At 43.9% G+C, this 17,717-nt stretch overlaps 1 protein-coding gene across 19 annotated transcripts in view; it reads left to right on the forward strand.

Moving 5' to 3' along the window:
- The first annotated feature begins 248 nt into the window (after positions 1-248).
- The window catches only part of AAK1 (AP2 associated kinase 1), a 201,119-nt gene continuing 183,650 nt past the window's right edge, over positions 249-17,717 (forward strand). For 8 of the 19 annotated variants that reach the window (XM_073569106.1, XM_073569105.1, XM_073569111.1 and 5 more), the window contains exon 1: positions 251-1,097. In XM_073569106.1, the coding sequence (XP_073425207.1) occupies positions 947-1,097 (151 nt within the window). In that variant the 5' untranslated portion in view covers positions 251-946. Of the gene's footprint in view, positions 1,098-17,717 lie in introns of all 19 variants that reach the window. The other 11 variants (XM_073569097.1, XM_073569098.1, XM_073569102.1 and 8 more) reach the window with 5 other exon arrangements.

The following is a 17,717-nucleotide window of genomic DNA, read 5'->3' on the forward strand; positions in this document are numbered from 1 at the left end:
AGCCACACACTGTAGCTACAAGGAGGCTGAATTGCATCAGTCCGCAGCCTGAGAAGGTCAGGGATGTGACACACACAACAGTATGTAGGTCATGAGCACAAGGCTCAGGTAAGAAAACACAGCAGCGCTACGGCGAAGCTCCAGAAGGACAGGCAGATGGCTCGCCGCAGCCTCTCGGGAATTGTAGTTCCTGCTCCCGACACGCCTCATAAAGCATCGCCCCCAAAAGACTACATGGCCCAGCGTGCATTGCGCGTCCGGCTTATCCAGCGCTGTGGCAGAGGGTTTTTGCTGCGCCGCCGCCTGCACACCCCTTGCACGCTCGGAGCCGGCACTGTGCATTGGGAAGGGGCATCTCCGAGGAGGGAGGGGGCTCTGCCATCCTGATGATGGAGCTAAGCGCTGAGCGCTAGAGGTGATAGGGAGGAGGGGGCAGGATTTTTGTAAATCTAAGTCATTTCCTGTTCACGATCATTTCCTGGTTAAGCCCCAGTTATCAGCTGCTGTCCCCATACACAAGATCCCATCTGATTCTCCATGGGGCTCAGCGCTGCACCGCTCCCCCGTCCCCTGCTGGCTGCCTTGTGACCGGGGGTGTGATGTGTGTGTATGGGGCGCACAGCCTACACCCATCGCTGTAACTATTCCTGGGTGACACCTCCATCCATGTCATATGCAGGATGCAACGCTAGGCAAGCACTAGTGCTCAGCGTGTAGGGTTGTCACCCGAAATCCTCGCCCCACACCCGGATCTGGCCTCCTGGGCTGCCCCTGCTGCTGCACATCTCCCCCTCTGCACATTTCGGCAGTCACATCAGCAGTCACCAGGGTGGGCAGTTTTTGAATGAATCATTTGGCCTGACCCAAAGGAAGAGGATACAATTGTGTTTCCTGCTCAAGTCTTTAGTAATTTTTTAATGTTTTGGGGTGGGGGGGTGTAACGAACATGAAGAAGTTCTTTGACTCCCGACGTGAATTGGGTGGATCTGGACCAGGAGTCGGTGGAGGGTTTTCCAGTGGCCTGGGCACTGGATACATTGGCAGAGTATTTAACATTGGGAGGCACCAAGTGACTGTGGATGAGGTTTTGGCTGAAGGTGAGTAATTGACTTGTAATTTTGGTGACAATGCTATCAAGCATAAAGGAATGGTATGAAATGGCAAAGTATATGTGATTGTTTATATGTGTATGTAATGTGTCCACCTATACAAACAGACTCCCTGCTGTATCGATTGGATCATCCGCTGTTCAAGAATTGAGATTCTCTCCAACCATCCCAGGATACTTAAGTTATTTTGAGAAATATTATCAACCATCATATATTACATTGCTCTTCATAACAACATCCATAATAGTTGGCAATACTTCTCAAAGTACCTTAAGTACCCTGGGATGGTTGGAGAGAAGCTCAGTCCTTGAACAGCAGATGCTCCAATTGATACTGTGGGGAATAATTTAGTGTATATAGATATATCTATCCTCCTTGATACTATGCTCTCTATATATGGATAAATATTCTCCTCTATCAATTGTGCCATGGTTTGGTAAAAAATTCAGCTTCTCATCCACCACCCTAGGATGCTTAAGTTACTTTGATAAGTATTATCAATAGTGTTGAGCACAAGTACTCTCTACTTGACTTTGCTTCGGGTGCTCAAGTTCCGGCCTTGCATATTTTGAGGCTGTTAGCCAAAAAAAAACATGCAGAGATTGCCCGTGTATGGCAGGCAATCCCCGCATGTGTTTTTTGGCTGTGTAAGGCTGGTTTCACACTAGCGTTTTTAGCGCTGCGCTTCGTGCGCGTCCATGCGCATGCGTCCCTTTAACATGAGGGCACATGGTCTAGCGTATGCACGCGTTCGTATGCGTTTTCGTGCGCATGTGTTTTTTTTGTAGTGTGCGCCTAGGCGCGATGGACGCAACCTGTTGCATTTTTGGTGCGTCCGACCTGTCTCAAAAAAACGCTTGCGCACGGGAATGGACATGCACACGCCTGCGTTTAAAATCGCATGCGTTTTAAGAGTTAGCATGGCTAGAAACTGGTTAAAACGCATGCGCATAAAAAAGCAAATGCGTACAAAACGCATGATGCGTTTTTGGTATGCGATTCTATTGCGCATGAAGCGCAGCGCTAAAAAACGCTAGTGTGAAACTAGCCTAACAGCCACAAAACATGCGGGGGCGCAGACTCAAACATCACTCAAGCACCCGCGATACTCTGCAAATACCTGAGCACCCGATGCAAACTCGAATAGCGAACACTTGAGTTCAACACTAATTATCACCCATAGTGGATTACTGGACGGTCCGAAGACCTTTTTTTTTTTTTATAACTAAAATGAAAAAAATATTAGCTTTAGGCCGTGTGCACACGTAGTGACTTTTAAGCGTTTTTGCCGCGATATTTGGCGCGAAAACATTTAAAAATCGTGTACAGAACGCCCCCCATGCATTCCTATGGCATTCCGCGTGGAAAAAATCGCAGCATGCTCATTCTTTTGTGCGGAATCACAAAGAATTGCCGCGATTCCGCACCCATAGGAATACATGAGAATCGCTTACTTCCCGCATGTGGCTATGCCCAGCATGCGGGACGTTAAGCGTCTCATGTGCGGTTGGTACCCACGGTGTGGAGGAGAGGAGACTGTCCTCCAGGCCCTGGGTACCATACCCCTGTAAAAAAAAAAAAAGAATAAAAAATAAAAAATCGGGGTATATTTACCTTCCGACGTCCCGCGCTGCCATCCCGGGCCACAGCGTTCCCAGTAATGCCTTGCGGCAAGGTCCTGTGATGACGTAGTCTCGCGAGATCGCTATAGCAACACGAGACCAACGTTATCACAGGTCTCGCAAGGCATTACTGGGATCGCTGAGGCCCGGGATGGCAGCGCGGGACGTCGGAAGGTAAATATACCCCGATTTTTTATTTTTATTTTTTTTTAGCATTTTTAACATTCTATCTTTTACTATTGATGCCGCATAGACGGCCTCAATAGTAAAAAGCTGCTCACACTTGTCAAACACTATGTTTGACGAGTCTGACCACCAGTCAATCACTTTCCAAGCGTTGCTTGGAAAGTGCTTGAATATCGCACGTGAAAATCGCGAACATAATCGCGGTGAAATCGTGCGGGAAAAAAAACGCGCGATTTCTGGGAAGGAGTCCGGTTTTTAGTGTCCGTAATAAAACGCTACGTGGGCACATAGCCTTAGGCCTGTTTCACACTTCCGTTTTTTCAAATCCGTCAAAATCCGTTGTTTTCCGTAAAAAAACGGATCCGCCATTTTTTGCAGGATCCGTTTTTTTTGTCCCATAGACTTCCATTACGGTTACCGCGGATCCGTCAAAAAAACGGATCCGTTTTTTAAAAAAAGGATCCGTTGGCATCCGTTTCCGTCAAAAAAACGGAAACGGATCCGTTTGGCGGACACAAAAACGGAAGTGTGAAACAGGCCTTAAGCAAAAAAATGTTCAGAAGAGGGCATCGCATGCAGGAGTTTGCAAAGCTGTAGTTTGGTGGCCATGAGCTACCGAAGTGGCCGCTGGACTGGGGTCCCACTAATGTTTTTGTTCAACTGTGTCGGTCAAGGAGTGAAACTCTCTCCAACTTGATGGTTATAGGACATTATAAAAAGAAAATCTTTTAAAACTTTATCGCTTTTTATGATTCTATTTCATTTTGCAGATTGTAGCTAGAAATGGGCGCTACTGACTTTCTGGATTATCCGATACCAGTTTTCTGTATTTATACTGATAAACTGCCATCCATTTGTATACATTTTGTTTATTAGCATATGTGCTTATTCATTGCCTTTTACATTTCTATGGACTACTCCCTGGTTTGTATCATACTTTAAAACAGCTGACATATCTAGTTTTATGGAATACGTAATAGATTATTCCCCTGACACCCATAAATGTAGTCACCTTCAACACATTGAATTTTTTTTCCTTCCTACTATAAATCCTTGATCTTTGATTGCCAGTAATGATATCATCATGTAGAATTGTGTTTTGCTTTTCTGCGAGTATCTAGGTACTTTTTTTGTGTTATGATTTGGTTATTTGCACTTCTTTGTAACCATATTGTGTGTTAATAGATTGAAGTTATATAGGGGCCTTGTAACTACCGTATATGCCCTCTAACTACATGCAGCAGATGTATAGTGCTGGGCATTAGCGTTGGTAAGTGCTGATCAGTAAGATATGGTGGTAACTCTGGAATCACCAGAACATGAAGATTCAGTGTGATAATCTGTGGCAACCGAACTCATTTGTGGGCTGTCGGCGCTCGCGTAGACTGTTCGTTAGGGATGTTAACGACTCAATGTTGTAAAACTATTATGGCCTCTGTTTTATATTGGAGTGCCTCTATAATCACTGCTAGACCTACTGGGCAACTTTAGTCCTGGCACTAGTCACGCGGCCTAAGATTGCTGTATGACACTACTACCTTGCAGCATAATACGAGTGAATGGAGTCGCCTGGTACTGCACCAAGCATGGGGCAAAAAATCAAACCTATTGTATTATTTACGACCTTGCTGGTGACAATGTGACCCCATTTACCACTTCCCTCTCAGCTGCCACTAAACTTCTATCTCTCACTTCCTCCTTCGGCCTCACTCAATGGTCTTCTGCAGCCACTCACAAAGATGGCCACACACTAGACCTCATCTTCACCTGCCTCTGCTCCCTATCTAGCCTCTCTAACTCACCTCTTCCTCTCTCTGACCACAACCTACTTACATTCTCTTCCCTCTCCTCCTCAGGTCCACAATCCCCACCTCAAAAACTCGCACACCCTCGCAGAAATCTTCAACACCTCGATCTACACTCCCTTTCTGAATCCCTCCTCCCTCTTACAGACATAAGTTCCCTACACAATGCGGATGCCGCTTCCGCTCTATATAACACCACAATAGCTGTAGCTTTGGAATCAGTTGCCCCTCTCAAACATACAAAAACTCGCAAAATCAACAGACAGCCCTGGCAAACCAGTCTGACCAAAGAACTGAGGCGGGCTTCCAGGGCTGCTGAGCGGAGATGGGAAAAAATCCCACTCCAATGAGGACTTCATCACATTCAAACAGTCCGTCACTACTTTCAAGGCCACACTCGCTGCAGCAAAACAAACCTACTTCTCATCTCTCATATCCTCCCTGTCTCACAACCCTAAACAGTTATTCAACACCTTCAATTCTCTCCACCGCCCCCCAGCACCTCCTCCCTCTCCACTCATCTCAGCTGAAGACTTTGCCTCATTTTTCAAGGAGAAGATTGATAACATCAGAGATAGTTTTGGTCAACAACCCCCAGTGCCCTTCCTCCTCCCCCAAAACCAACTTCTCCACTATTACAGAAGATCGACTCTCCACTCTACTCTCAAGATCACATCTCACTACCTGTGCACTTGACCTGATCCCATCCCACTTCATCCCAAACCTCACCACAGTCTTCATCCCAACCCTAACCCATCTCTTCAACCTATCACTAACAACTGGTGTTTTCCCCTCAAGCTTTAAACATGCCTCAATCACACCTATCCTCAAAAAGCCCTCTCTTGACCCATCCTCTGTATCTAGCTATCGCCCTATATCACTTCTCCCCTATGCCTCAAAACTATTGGAACAACACGTCCATCTTGAACTATCCTCCCACCTCTCTTCTTGCTCCCTCCTTGACCACGTGCAATCCGGCTTCCGGCCACACCACTCCACTGAAACTGCCCTAACTAAGGTCACCAATGACCTACTAGCCACCAAAGCCAATCGACACTACTCTGTCCTCCTCCTGGACCTGTCCTCTACCTTTGACACAGTGGACCATTCCCTATTACTACAGACCCTCTCATCTCTTGGTATCACAGACTTGGCCCTGTCTTGGATTGCGTCATACCTAGCAGACCGGACATTCAGCGTCTCCCATTCGCACACCACCTCCTCACCGTGCCCCCTATCCGTCGGAGTCCCGCAAGGTTCAGCCCTAGGGCCCCTGCTCTTCTCCGTTTACACCTTCGGCCTTGGACAGCTCATAGAATCTCATGGCTTTTAGTATCCTCTCTATGCTGATGACACACAGATCTACATCTCTGGACCAGATATCACCTCCCTACTGAACAGAATCCCTCAATGTCTGTCTGCTATTTCATCGTTCTTCTCCGCTAGATTTCTAAAACTTAATATGGACAAAACAGAATTAATCATCTTTCGCCCATCTCACGTGACCCCCCCCCCCAACAGACCTATCCATTAAATTAAACGGCTGCCAACTCTCTCCAGTCCCACAAGCTCGCTGCCTCGGGGTAATCCTTGACACTGATCTCCCTTTCAAACCACATATCCAAGCCCATTCCGCTTCCTGCCAACTTCAACTCAAAAATATTTCACGGATCCGTACATTCCTCAACCAAGAATCTGCAAAAACCCTAATCCATGCCCTCATCTCCCGCCTTGACTACTGCAACCTCCTGCTCTGTAGCCTCCCCTCTAACACTCTCGCACCCCTCCAATCTATTCTTAACTCTGCTGCCCGACTAATCCACCTGTCCCCCCGCTATTCCCCGGCCTCTCCCCTCTGTCAATCCCTGCACTGGCTCCCCATTACCCAAAGACTCCAGTTCAACACCCTAACCATGACATGCAAAGCCATCCACAACCTGAGTCCTCTGTACATCTGTGACCTAGTCTCCCGGTACTTACCTGCACGAAACCTCCACTCCTCACAAGATCTCCTTCTGTACTCCCCTCTTATCCTCTCTTTCCACAATCGCATACAAGACTTCTCCCGCACATCCCCTCTACTCTGGAACTCTCGCCTACCATGGAAACCTTCAAAAAGAACTTGAAGACCTACCTCTTCCGACAAGCCTACAACTTGCAGTAACCACCGATCCACCAAACCGCTGCACGACCAGCTCTACCCTCGCCTACTGTATCCTCACCCATCCCGTTGTAGATTGAGCCCTCGCGGGCAGGGTCCTCTCTCCTGTACCAGTCGTGACTTGTATTGTTTAAGATTACTGTACTTGTATGTATTATGTATACCCCTCCTCACATGTAAATCGCCATGGAATAAATGACACTATAATAATTTAGCCTTGTCTATAGCTATAGGTGAAGACTCACTATGTGACCGCATTTAATGTGGCAGACTTGATGCAACTATATCTGCAATGGTCTCATATATGGTTTGGGGCTTGCAGAAACCCATGCATGTGCCGAAGAAACAATCTCCTTCACATTTATAAGATGGATTGAAGGTTGCATAAATGTCTGCCATGATCTGCTGTGCATAAACTTACACCTACAATGTAGATGTGGTCATATGGTTGTTCTCGGCATACCCGGCCAAGCCCATTCAGTCTTGAGTTCATATGTTGTTATTTTACTTAGTTTCTATGGTCTGCCATCATTGACAGTGTTTTGTATTGGACTCTTTTTCCGAGGGACCCCTTTGACGCATGAGGCCTGATGTAGTCAGAGGTCTCGCTGAGGCGTGTTGTTAATATTATTTTTTCCATGAAGGAATTTCCAGTCAGTGTAGCCGGTAAATATGGCCGTGTCAGGAGTTTCTATTTATTCCTTTGTTACACATGAGGTAAACATGTTGTATAACAGTGCTTGTCATCGTCACACGGGGCAGGTTTATTTGTCTTTTCCTAAAAGCCACAATTCGATCATATGATAAAAGATCAGCCACACTGTGTACTGGTGAGTATGACTCTAGCCCACAAAATGGCTGACACTGATCCTTCAGATCATCCCATGACTCTCGCATGGCTGTGATATATTGGTTCATATAACACACACACATACAGACAACCAGTGTAAAGTGAGATTTATAGAGCTATATTCTCAGTAAAATCTGTCACAAGGGAGATTCATAAAAATCTAGTAGAAAGAAAAAAAAAAAAAGTGATAACTGCAGAAACCTCTGCCTAGTCTTTAGGCCTTTTGCACATGGCCGTACGTGGTGCTTTGTGTTCCGCCATATGGAGCTCTGTGGAACAAAGCATCAAGAGAAAAATGTCTCCGCATTCTACCCTGACAAAAACATATTTTTGGACCGTGTGCTGTCTGTGTGGAGGCTGGATCGCACACAGACCTAATAACCTGTGTTACTGTGTTACCTATCCACTGTGCCCGTGAACACACGCAGTCAGCCAATGTGACTGGCATGAGTTTTTAGAACAGCCATGTTCACTAAGGCCTCTTTCACACTTTGAGTATTTGGTGAGTTGTGTTTTTTTTTTTTTTTTTCCTCAGTATTTGCAAGTCAAAACCAGGAGAGGAGCAATCAGAGGAAAAGTATAATAGACGTCACCGCTTCTGTATTTATCACCCACTCCTGGTTTTGGTTTACAAATACTGAGGTAAAATGCTGACCACATACTGATAGTGTGACCATAGCCTTATACGTTTCCTCTGATTGTTCCTTTCCTGGTTTTGGCTTAGAAATACTGAGGTAAAAAACTCAACAAATACTCAACGTGTGCACGTGGCCTTAGCGTATGGTCGAAAGTAATAAGACTCTTCCGTTTTTGATCTGAGTCCTGGCTGCTCAAAGATCTGTGGGGAAAGAAATAACAAACACATGGTGGCACATGGATGCCTTCTGTGTGCTGACTTTAGATTATATATATATATAATCTATCCCTGATGGTAGAAACTGACACACGAGCCGAAAATGGATGAACATCTGATCCAAAACACTGCTGAAAAGTGTTTTTATTCTGAGGTAAATGGAGGTTTAGTAACGCCTCATACACCGCTACGGCTGCCCGATTATGGCCCTATATAAGGCGACAGTGTGCACAAGGCCTTTGCTGTCTATACATGGGCTCCTGTATAATGTCTTGCTCTCGGTCCTGCAGGCAGGGTAAAATGGAGCGCATTTAGCCATGTATGCATAGGGACCATTGCCAAATTTATGTACAATTGTGTAGGATTGGCATAAGCTGAGCGAGCATATAATTGCCGTCTACTTGCTATTCTGTGAGTGTTCCTCCCCAGTACAATGCCGCACAGAAGGTTTCTTTTTGTAAAGCCATGGTGGAATTTCTGTGATTTTTGGTTAAGGGGATCTTACAGTTACGTGTCAATAGCGCCCCAGTAATGGAGCACGTGTCAAATTCAGACTTATTAGGATACGAGGTGTTAACATTCAGAGCCGTCCGCCACAGTAGAAGGGGCTGTTTATCTTGTTCTTCCATATAGGTGGTCTCTTTCTCGGAGATTCACTGCTCATTTCGGTGACGAGCAGATGGCACATACACAACATACAGGAAAGCCAAGGCCTTTTGCAGATAGTATATGGTATCATTGTTTGGTGTTCATTCATCAGATTTTTCTACATTGTTTTACATGATCAGGAAAACCATGTCTTTGTTGCTGTCAGGCTGTGTGCACACGCTGCGGATTAGATGCGGATTCATCCGTGCGGATTTTGTAAAATCCGCAGGTCAAAATACCTGCGGCTTTACCTGCGGATTGCTCTGCGGTTTTGCCCTGCGGTTTTTCATCTCCTCAATGGAGGAGATGGCAAACCGCAGTGGAATCCGCAGAAAGAATTGACATGTCAATTCTTTCTGCGGATTGAAAACCGCAGATAATCCGCGCGGAAAATTCCGCACCGTCTGCATTGCGGTTTTTGATTCCCATAGGGAATCATGGTACTGTACACCGCAGCAAAAACTGCTGCGGGTCCACAGCGGCCAAAACCGCTGCGGAACCGCAGCAAAATCCGCAGCGTGTGCACACAGCCTTAGTCTTCCTCTTTTCTACTTGCCGCTGACAAGCCTTGGAGCTGACAATCCAGCAGTCCGTTGAGACAGACTGGTTGCTAGGGACTCGCTGCCTAACAACCACCATCCTTTATATTATGTTGTCATGAGCAACCATTCTGTTTTATATTAATCAGGTTTTATGCCGTTTCCACTGCGCGATTCCTGCCGTTCAATGACTTCAAATCTGCTATACATAAGCCAAATGTTCTGATTAATTACTGGTGTATGCAGATGGTCTGGAGAGAAATGTATGGCATAGAATGGTGGTCAATACTATTGTCCAGTGCCCCATAACATCATGTTATCGGCAGCACATGTCCAGTTTACATGGAGCAATGTGCTGCCGAGAGTGATGATTTTTAATCCTGAATTTTCTTTAGGCAACAAGCGTCAATACAAGCGATCTAAATGTGTCTTTAAGGTATGTATGGTCACATGGGTGTTTTTGGGTTACTGAAAAATCCACATAAACTAAGCCAATTCAACATTGACTTTGCACCCTTTTGTCAGGAATAAGAATGGTTAATAGTGACTTTACTTGTGCATTTTTCCATTTAAAAAAAAAAAAATAATCTATTTATTTTTTAAATTAATTGCATCAAAAGATGCAGCGTCTTACAGTTCCAACAAAGTGGATGGGATTTATAGAGATCTCATGCCCACTTTGCATTTTTTTTCTTTTTTTTTAAACTCTGCAAGTGCTCACTAATCAAGTTTGCGTAGGGTGCTCAGCTATGCACCGAGTAACGCGGGTGCTCAAGTGACATCCAGATCCTTTAGAACGATGTGGATTTACCGCATCTAATGACAGTTTATTCAGGGAAAGTACACAGAGGAGACTAGCGTCTCCGCTACAGAAATGAACATGCCGCTGCACCTAAACCCGGTACCGCAGGTCCGCTTACGCAGCGTTAAAAAGGAGCACAGTGGGCATGGGGTTTCTATAAATCCCATCCACTGTGCTTGTAATGTAGAACGCAGCATTTTGGGCTCAGTGAAAATATGCTGCGTCAAAAACGCTACTGTTCCTAGTTGTGGGCACATACCCCTAAGGTTGTGTGCACACGCTATGGATTGCTATGCGGATTTAGTAAAATCCTCAGGTCAGAAGACCTGCCGATTACCCTGCGGGTTTGCCCTGCGGTTTATCATCTCTACAATGGAGCAGATGGCAAACCGCAGCGGAATCCGCAGAAAGAATTGACATGTCAATTCTTTCTGCGGTTTAGAAAACCGCAGAAAAATCCGCAGCATCTGCACTGCGGTTTCCATTTGCCATTCATTTTAATGATGCTGTACACCGCAGCTGATTCTGCTGTGGTTCCGCAGGGCCAAATCTGTGGATCTGCAGCGTGTGCACACACCCTTAGCCTCATTCTTTATTTGCTCCATTGTGAAATTTGTTGAAATGTTTGTATAATTGTACTTAAGTACCGTCGTAGAGCATTTTAAGGATTATTCAACGTTTTACTAAAAAAAACATAAAGAATAAGCATACGTGTGTCATTTTATCTGACATTTTTAATGTATTTGATGCATAAAAAAATGACTTCACCCCACCCCACAAATGATGGCTCATCTTTGTAAGTTTTTTGGTGTAGGTTTTACAGTCTTTGTGTGGATTTTGTGCTGATTTAGACGTCAAACTTGTAGAAATTGTTTGCAAGCAGTAATACCTCATTTAATTGACGTTACTTGCTATGGCTGCTCTCTGGCTTCCTCTTCATGTTTGATTTGTTCGGGAACCCTGTGAACGTTAGTGCCGATACCACTGGAACGATGCTGGCATGGGAGGTGAATATACTGTATGTGTGTTTTATTTTGCCCATGCAAACATTCAGGTTGAGAAAGGGTTGTCTTCAAGGACTCTTGGTGGCGGTCCTAGTACTGGAACTCCACTCAATAACACTTAAGATTTTCTAAAACCCTTATAAATGCAAAGGTGATTGTTATTTTTTGCAAACAACCGTTTAGGAAACTATTGAGAAAATGGTGGTGTGTTAGGGCTTGTGCACACGCTGCAGATTTGTCAGGTTTTTTTTTTTTTGTGCAGATTTGCATAAAACCTGAAGGGTTTCCTGATGCCAGCAAAGTGAATGAGGATCCTGAAGTCTTATACACCCGATGCTTATTTGCGACTTGAAGACTTGGTGCAGATTTAGTATATCAATTATTATTTTTTTCTATTTTAATTTTTTCAGCATTTTCGCTGAAAATTTCACTCATACCAGTGAGTGGAAAAAAAAACTGCACCAAAAATGCATGCCAAAAAAATAAAAAAAGCTTCAAAAAACACACCTATTTTACATTTTATTTTTTTTTTTCCTGCCAAGAGACAGAGAAATTTCTGCAACAAGTACTTAACAGGCGCTCATACACTTAAGTACTTGTTCACATGCTGCTTTTTTGCTACAGGTTAAGGGTAAAAAAAACCCTGCACTTAACTGTACCAGCAAAGTGACATTTCTGAAATCTCAGGTACCTGATGCTTTTTTTTTTTTTGACCATCAAAGCGCTTTTTTTTTTTTTTCTCCAAATCTGCATAACGTCAATTCTTTTAGCTTTTTTCACTCATTTCAATGAATGGTGGAAAATAAACCATGTACAAACAGGTGAATTTAACAGTGTTTTTCCTGAATATTCTGCAACAAATACTCAACATGCTTGACCCATAGTAGTCTTGTTTATCTGCTTCATGTCCTAGAGCAGATAGGAGCTCTGTGTATATTTTGGCCGTGCCGATCTATGTGCTCATATCTAGGTATCTAATCAATACTGAACACTGTGCTCATAGCGCCATAGAGAGCAAAGTGGACCGTCCGGTTGGTCTACTTGTAAGATTGTTGCAGCTTTTCCACCAGCGCGGTAAGGGCCTGACAGCAGTGAAATTATTGGGTAGGAGGTTACAGATTGCAACATACAGTCGGTTTCAGGCTTCATGTTTGTTTCTGTGTGCTATATAGACTAAAGGTGGACCAGACTTCACATTAAACAGGTTTGGGCATCTCAGATGGTGGTGAACCACGAGCCAAAATACTACCTTGGATGTTGCTCCACCCCAGTGATGAAACAACTTTAACTTGGGTATATGAAACCATCATTGTCAGAGTTTTGTTCTGTTTTTTTTTTTTTTTTCTATAAATTGAAAATGTTTTTTTTTTTTTCCCTCTGATCACTGTCTGCAAAATCCGTACAGTGCGTGAAAAAAAAAATGCATGCCATACGGCCCATCAGTATGCCATTCAATTTTTATGGATAAATTACAACTCTCTAGAATAGGAAACTGTAAGCTGCTTTGTAAAAAGATGGATTGTATATGGATGACAGGTAAGAAAATCGTCCCACTTTCCCGGATGAGAATGGAGTCGATACGCTAGTGATTGTTCGCTAACATGGGCTATTTTACACCCCACTCACACTAGTTCTTCATGGAAAAGCCACAGATTAGAATAAATGAATTAAAATGTGGATCCACTAGCTGGTAACTGAGAATTCAGTGCTGTAGATTGTTGGCTCAAATATACTGAAAAATACACCGTTGATTTTTTTTTTTTTTTTTTTTTTTTTTTTATTATTTATTTTTTGGGGGGTCAGGAGGTTGTTTTCTGTAGCAGAAACCTTTTCTGCTATACTTGCCCAGGAGAATTGAGTATAACAAAACAATAATCCTACACGTTCAGAAGAGATTAAAAATAAAATAAAAACCCCTTGCAATATGCATGTCTAGTTAAGGTGTTGTCACACTTCTTCGGCAGTGCGTAAGCGCCAGGTGGACTACTGCCGAATATGCTTTAGGCCTCAGTTAGACGTCTGAGTCACAAACACTTGTTGGCTTTTCACAGATAAAATGTCCATTTTTTTGATTCTAGTCACAAATCAAAATTGCCCAGTTTCTGGATCCATGAGTCACAGGCTGCATAGGGATGGCCGTCAGTGCGCTGTTCGTGTGCGCTCTCTGATTATAATAATAATAATAATAATAATAATAAATTTTATTTTTATAGCGCCGACATATTCCGCAGCACTTTACATTTCAGAGGGGATTTGTACAGACAATAGACATTACAGCATAACAATAATCACATACAGTAGATTATAACAAATACCAAGAGGAGTGAGGGCCCTGCTCGCAAGCTTACAGTCTATGAGGAAAGAGGTAGACACGAAAGGTGGGTGGTAACAGTTGCCCTGATTGTATGGACCAGCCATAATGTTAAGTGTGTAACAGTACAGACACAGAGGGCTAATGGATGCATAAAGCATGTGGGAACATGATGCTGGGAACCTGGTTATGGTAAAACTTTTGGCTCTGCCACACAGGGATAGGTTAGGTTAATGTGTTGAGGCGATAGGCCAGTCTGAATAAATGCGTTTTCAGGACACGCTTAAAATTGTGGGGATTGGGGACTAATCGTATTGACCTGGGAAGTGCATTCCAAAGAATTGGCGCGGCACGTGTAAAGTCTTGGAGACGGGAGTGGGAGGTTCTGACTATTGAGGATACCAACCTCAGGTCATCAGCAGAACGGAGGGCGCGGGTAGGGTGGTATACTGAAACAAGGGAGGAGATGTAGGGTGGTGCTGAGCCATGGAGGGCTTTGTGGGTGAGGGTAATAAGTTTATACTGAATTCTGGAGTGGATAGGTAGCCAGTGTAATGACTGGCACAAGGTAGAGGCATCGGTGTAACGATTGGTGAGGAATATGATCCTGGCTGCAGCATTCAAGACAGATTGGAGAGGGGAGAGTTTTGTAAGAGGGAGACCGATTAGAAGAGAGTTACAATAGTCGAGACGAGAATGAATAAGAGAAACAGTAAGAGTTTTTGCAGAGTCAAAAGTAAGAAAAGGTCGAATTCTAGAAATGTTTTTGAGGTGCAGATGACAAGAGCGAGCCAGTGATCGAATGTGGGGGCAAAGGAAAGCTCGGAATCAAGTATGACCCCAAGACAGCGGGCATGTTGCTGGGGAGTAATAGTGGAACCACAGACGGAAATGGCAATGTCGGGTATAGGTACATTAGTAGCGGGAGGAAACACAAGGAGTTCAGTCTTTGACAGGTTCAGTTTCAGATATAGTGAGGACATGATATTAGATATCATATTAGAGCGAGATTAGCTTGCTGGATATTTTTGTCACATGGTGCCGGTGGTGGGATAACTAAGATAAGCCCCAACGGTGCCTGTGATAGCCGTGTGCCGGCATTGTGTCTCGTCCCTCCGTCCGCTGATACACCGGTGTCAGTGGTGGGATTGTGACATAGTGGTGACACAGGGTCCGCTGTCGGTCACGTATTGGTGGCAGCGGGACCCCCGTTAGTGTCGCCCGTAAGTAGACGAACGGCGGTGGGCTGTTCGTCACATATTATGATTAACGTTGCAGTGTATAGGAGAAGCATTGCAGTTCTTCTTTTTCTTTTTTTAATTCCATCAATGAAAATCAGATCCAAAACACTGAACAGTCCCCGTGCTTTTACTTCAGATAAAAATCACCAATGTCTGAATGAGGCCTTGGATCCCTGGGTTCCCTTTTTTTGGCCTTTGTTTTGCAGCTCTCCAACCCCCTTTGCTCTATATGGAATAATGTTCTAAAAAGATGTTTGGTAAAGAAACTAACCCAACAGATCTATATGTGACGGCTAGCACTCAGTGTCATCTCTTAGACATACATGTCCGGTTTTCCATTTCAGCAAGGTATCACTAATGCCACAGATTGATCAACCAATTCTCATGCGGCTTTGCCCCATAGAAATTCAGTGGGACTAATCTGCAGCCTTTTAACGTGAAATTCATTCAGTTTGCCTTGTATTTAACACTTTAAAACCATGTTCACATGTTGCGTTTTTGCCCCGTGTTTTTTGCTGTGTTTTACAGTACCAGCAAACCCTTTGAGATTTCCGAAATCTCATGCACCCACATTGCCTATATTTTCCTGACGGATTTGGAAAACCGCTGCGTTATTAAAAACTGCAGAATGTCAGCGTCTCTCATAGGAAACAATGGGTAAGTGCAAAAATGCAGGGGTGCAAAAACATAAGGCAGTTAAATTCTTTTTAATTCTTTCTTTATTTTTTATGTTTTTTTTTCACCAAGAAACTTTATCAACATGCATAAAAGGCAGCAAAAACTCAGCAAAAATCGCTTTTTTGTAAGCAGCTGCTTTACTGCCAAGAGAGCAGGTTTTGCCTGCGAGGAAAAACACAGCAAAAAGCGCAAACTGTTAATGTGGCCTAATGGGTTTGAGTGAAAATTTTTTTTTTTTTTTAGCGGTGTGCGGAGGACATGTGCTTTACCTGCCGATGTCTGGCCTACTGGTGCTAAAGATAGTACTGTATGACTTTTCCGAGATAATTTTCTTAGCAGCTTTGATGAATATTTTGGGATGGAGAGATTAGAATAAATGTTCCAATGTGACTACTTAGAATGACGCATCTGGTGCATTAACCTCCCATTACATCTTTTTGTTCTTTTTATTTATTGACCGTCTCTTACTGTAATACATTTGTCATTTTATTTATTTTTTTTTCCTTTGTACAAGTCATTCCTCATCACCGGCCACGTTTTTGCCTTACTCACGTTTCTCCACCCTCCCCTGAATCCCTCTCGTCTCTCTCTCTGTGTATAACCGTGCTGGCTCAGCGTATTTCTCTGGCTGATGATGGTTTACAAAGCTTCATTATAAAATGCCCATGGGATACCCGGGCCTCTCCTCTTTCACTTCATTCTCAAATCCAGCGCAGTCATAGTCCCCGGCAGTGCTCTGTACAGGAATGAATAACCCTTTCACAGCCACACAGCGCTAAAAGCAACCCAACTTTGGCTCATTTATGTGCCAAGGAGAAAAGTGTATCTTCTAGTAACCAGCCGAGGTAGTGCTATCTGCCTTATGTCAAGGTTTCCATATCGTCGGATTATAATTTTAGAGAATTGCTTACCCAGCAATATGTATTAGAATTGCCCTCACTGCAGTCTGGACGTCACAGTAATAACCAGCAAGTCACCTTGGGAAATTTCTAGTGGTTTCCGGTTTGCAGAGATGGTAATGATTTCCCAATAAAGACTATAGATTGGATGTACAGACGCTGCCTCTTTGATGGAGGATTGACCACTGGGACCCAGTACGATGACCGGGAGGCATTGTTCTTGGCTGAGAACGTTCTTCACTCTAGGGAATGGGAAACGTGGAAACTGGAAGATTAATCTCCCATTGATTATAAGGAATCATGATCTCACATGCTCAAAGATCCTAAAACGCAGCACGTTGTGGTATGGGATTTTAAGAATGAAATGAAAGTTTGGAAACTGATAACGATCATTAGTGTGATTGTTCTGCCCCCATTCAGTGCATGATATCATAATATCGCCAGCTCATCCTCCATGTACATCGGGCAATTTGCTGTCAATAATGACAATTTTTTTTTTGCCAGCATGAGCAAGGAGTTTGCTTGTTTTTTGGCTGCTTGCTGGCTTGTTTAGAAGAGCCAATAATTGGCTTGTTCCTATGTTGTTCCTTGTTCTTATGAACTCTAGTTCACTGATTCTCAGTGCTTCTAAATGCATGTGTTGTCTCTGAGCCTCCCCAGACTCCAAGATTCCTTTATCCAGGTCTAAAAGGCTTTTATTTTATTTTTTTTTTTTGTTTCAGAGCTGTAAATCATCTTTTGCAAATCTTCACAACACCTAAGAGGGAACCTATTAATGCTTACAGACACCATTGGGAGGCACTTTATGTAGATGGGTTTTTACCTCCATTGTACTAATGTAGCTCTGTGAAGAACCACATCTTGCAGCCCCACCTTTGGCTGCAAGACTTTGGGGGTCACACGGTGCAGTCTCCCTACTTTCACAAGCGTGACGTTTCATACCACCTGGGGATATGTAATGTCAGCTTGGCACAGTTTTACACAGACACCCGCTATCCACACAGGGAGT

This window comes from Dendrobates tinctorius, unplaced genomic scaffold, assembly GCF_039654945.1.
Source record: "Dendrobates tinctorius isolate UK_male_01 unplaced genomic scaffold, ASM3965494v1 ptg000022l, whole genome shotgun sequence".
Lineage (NCBI taxonomy): Eukaryota > Metazoa > Chordata > Amphibia > Anura > Dendrobatidae > Dendrobates > Dendrobates tinctorius.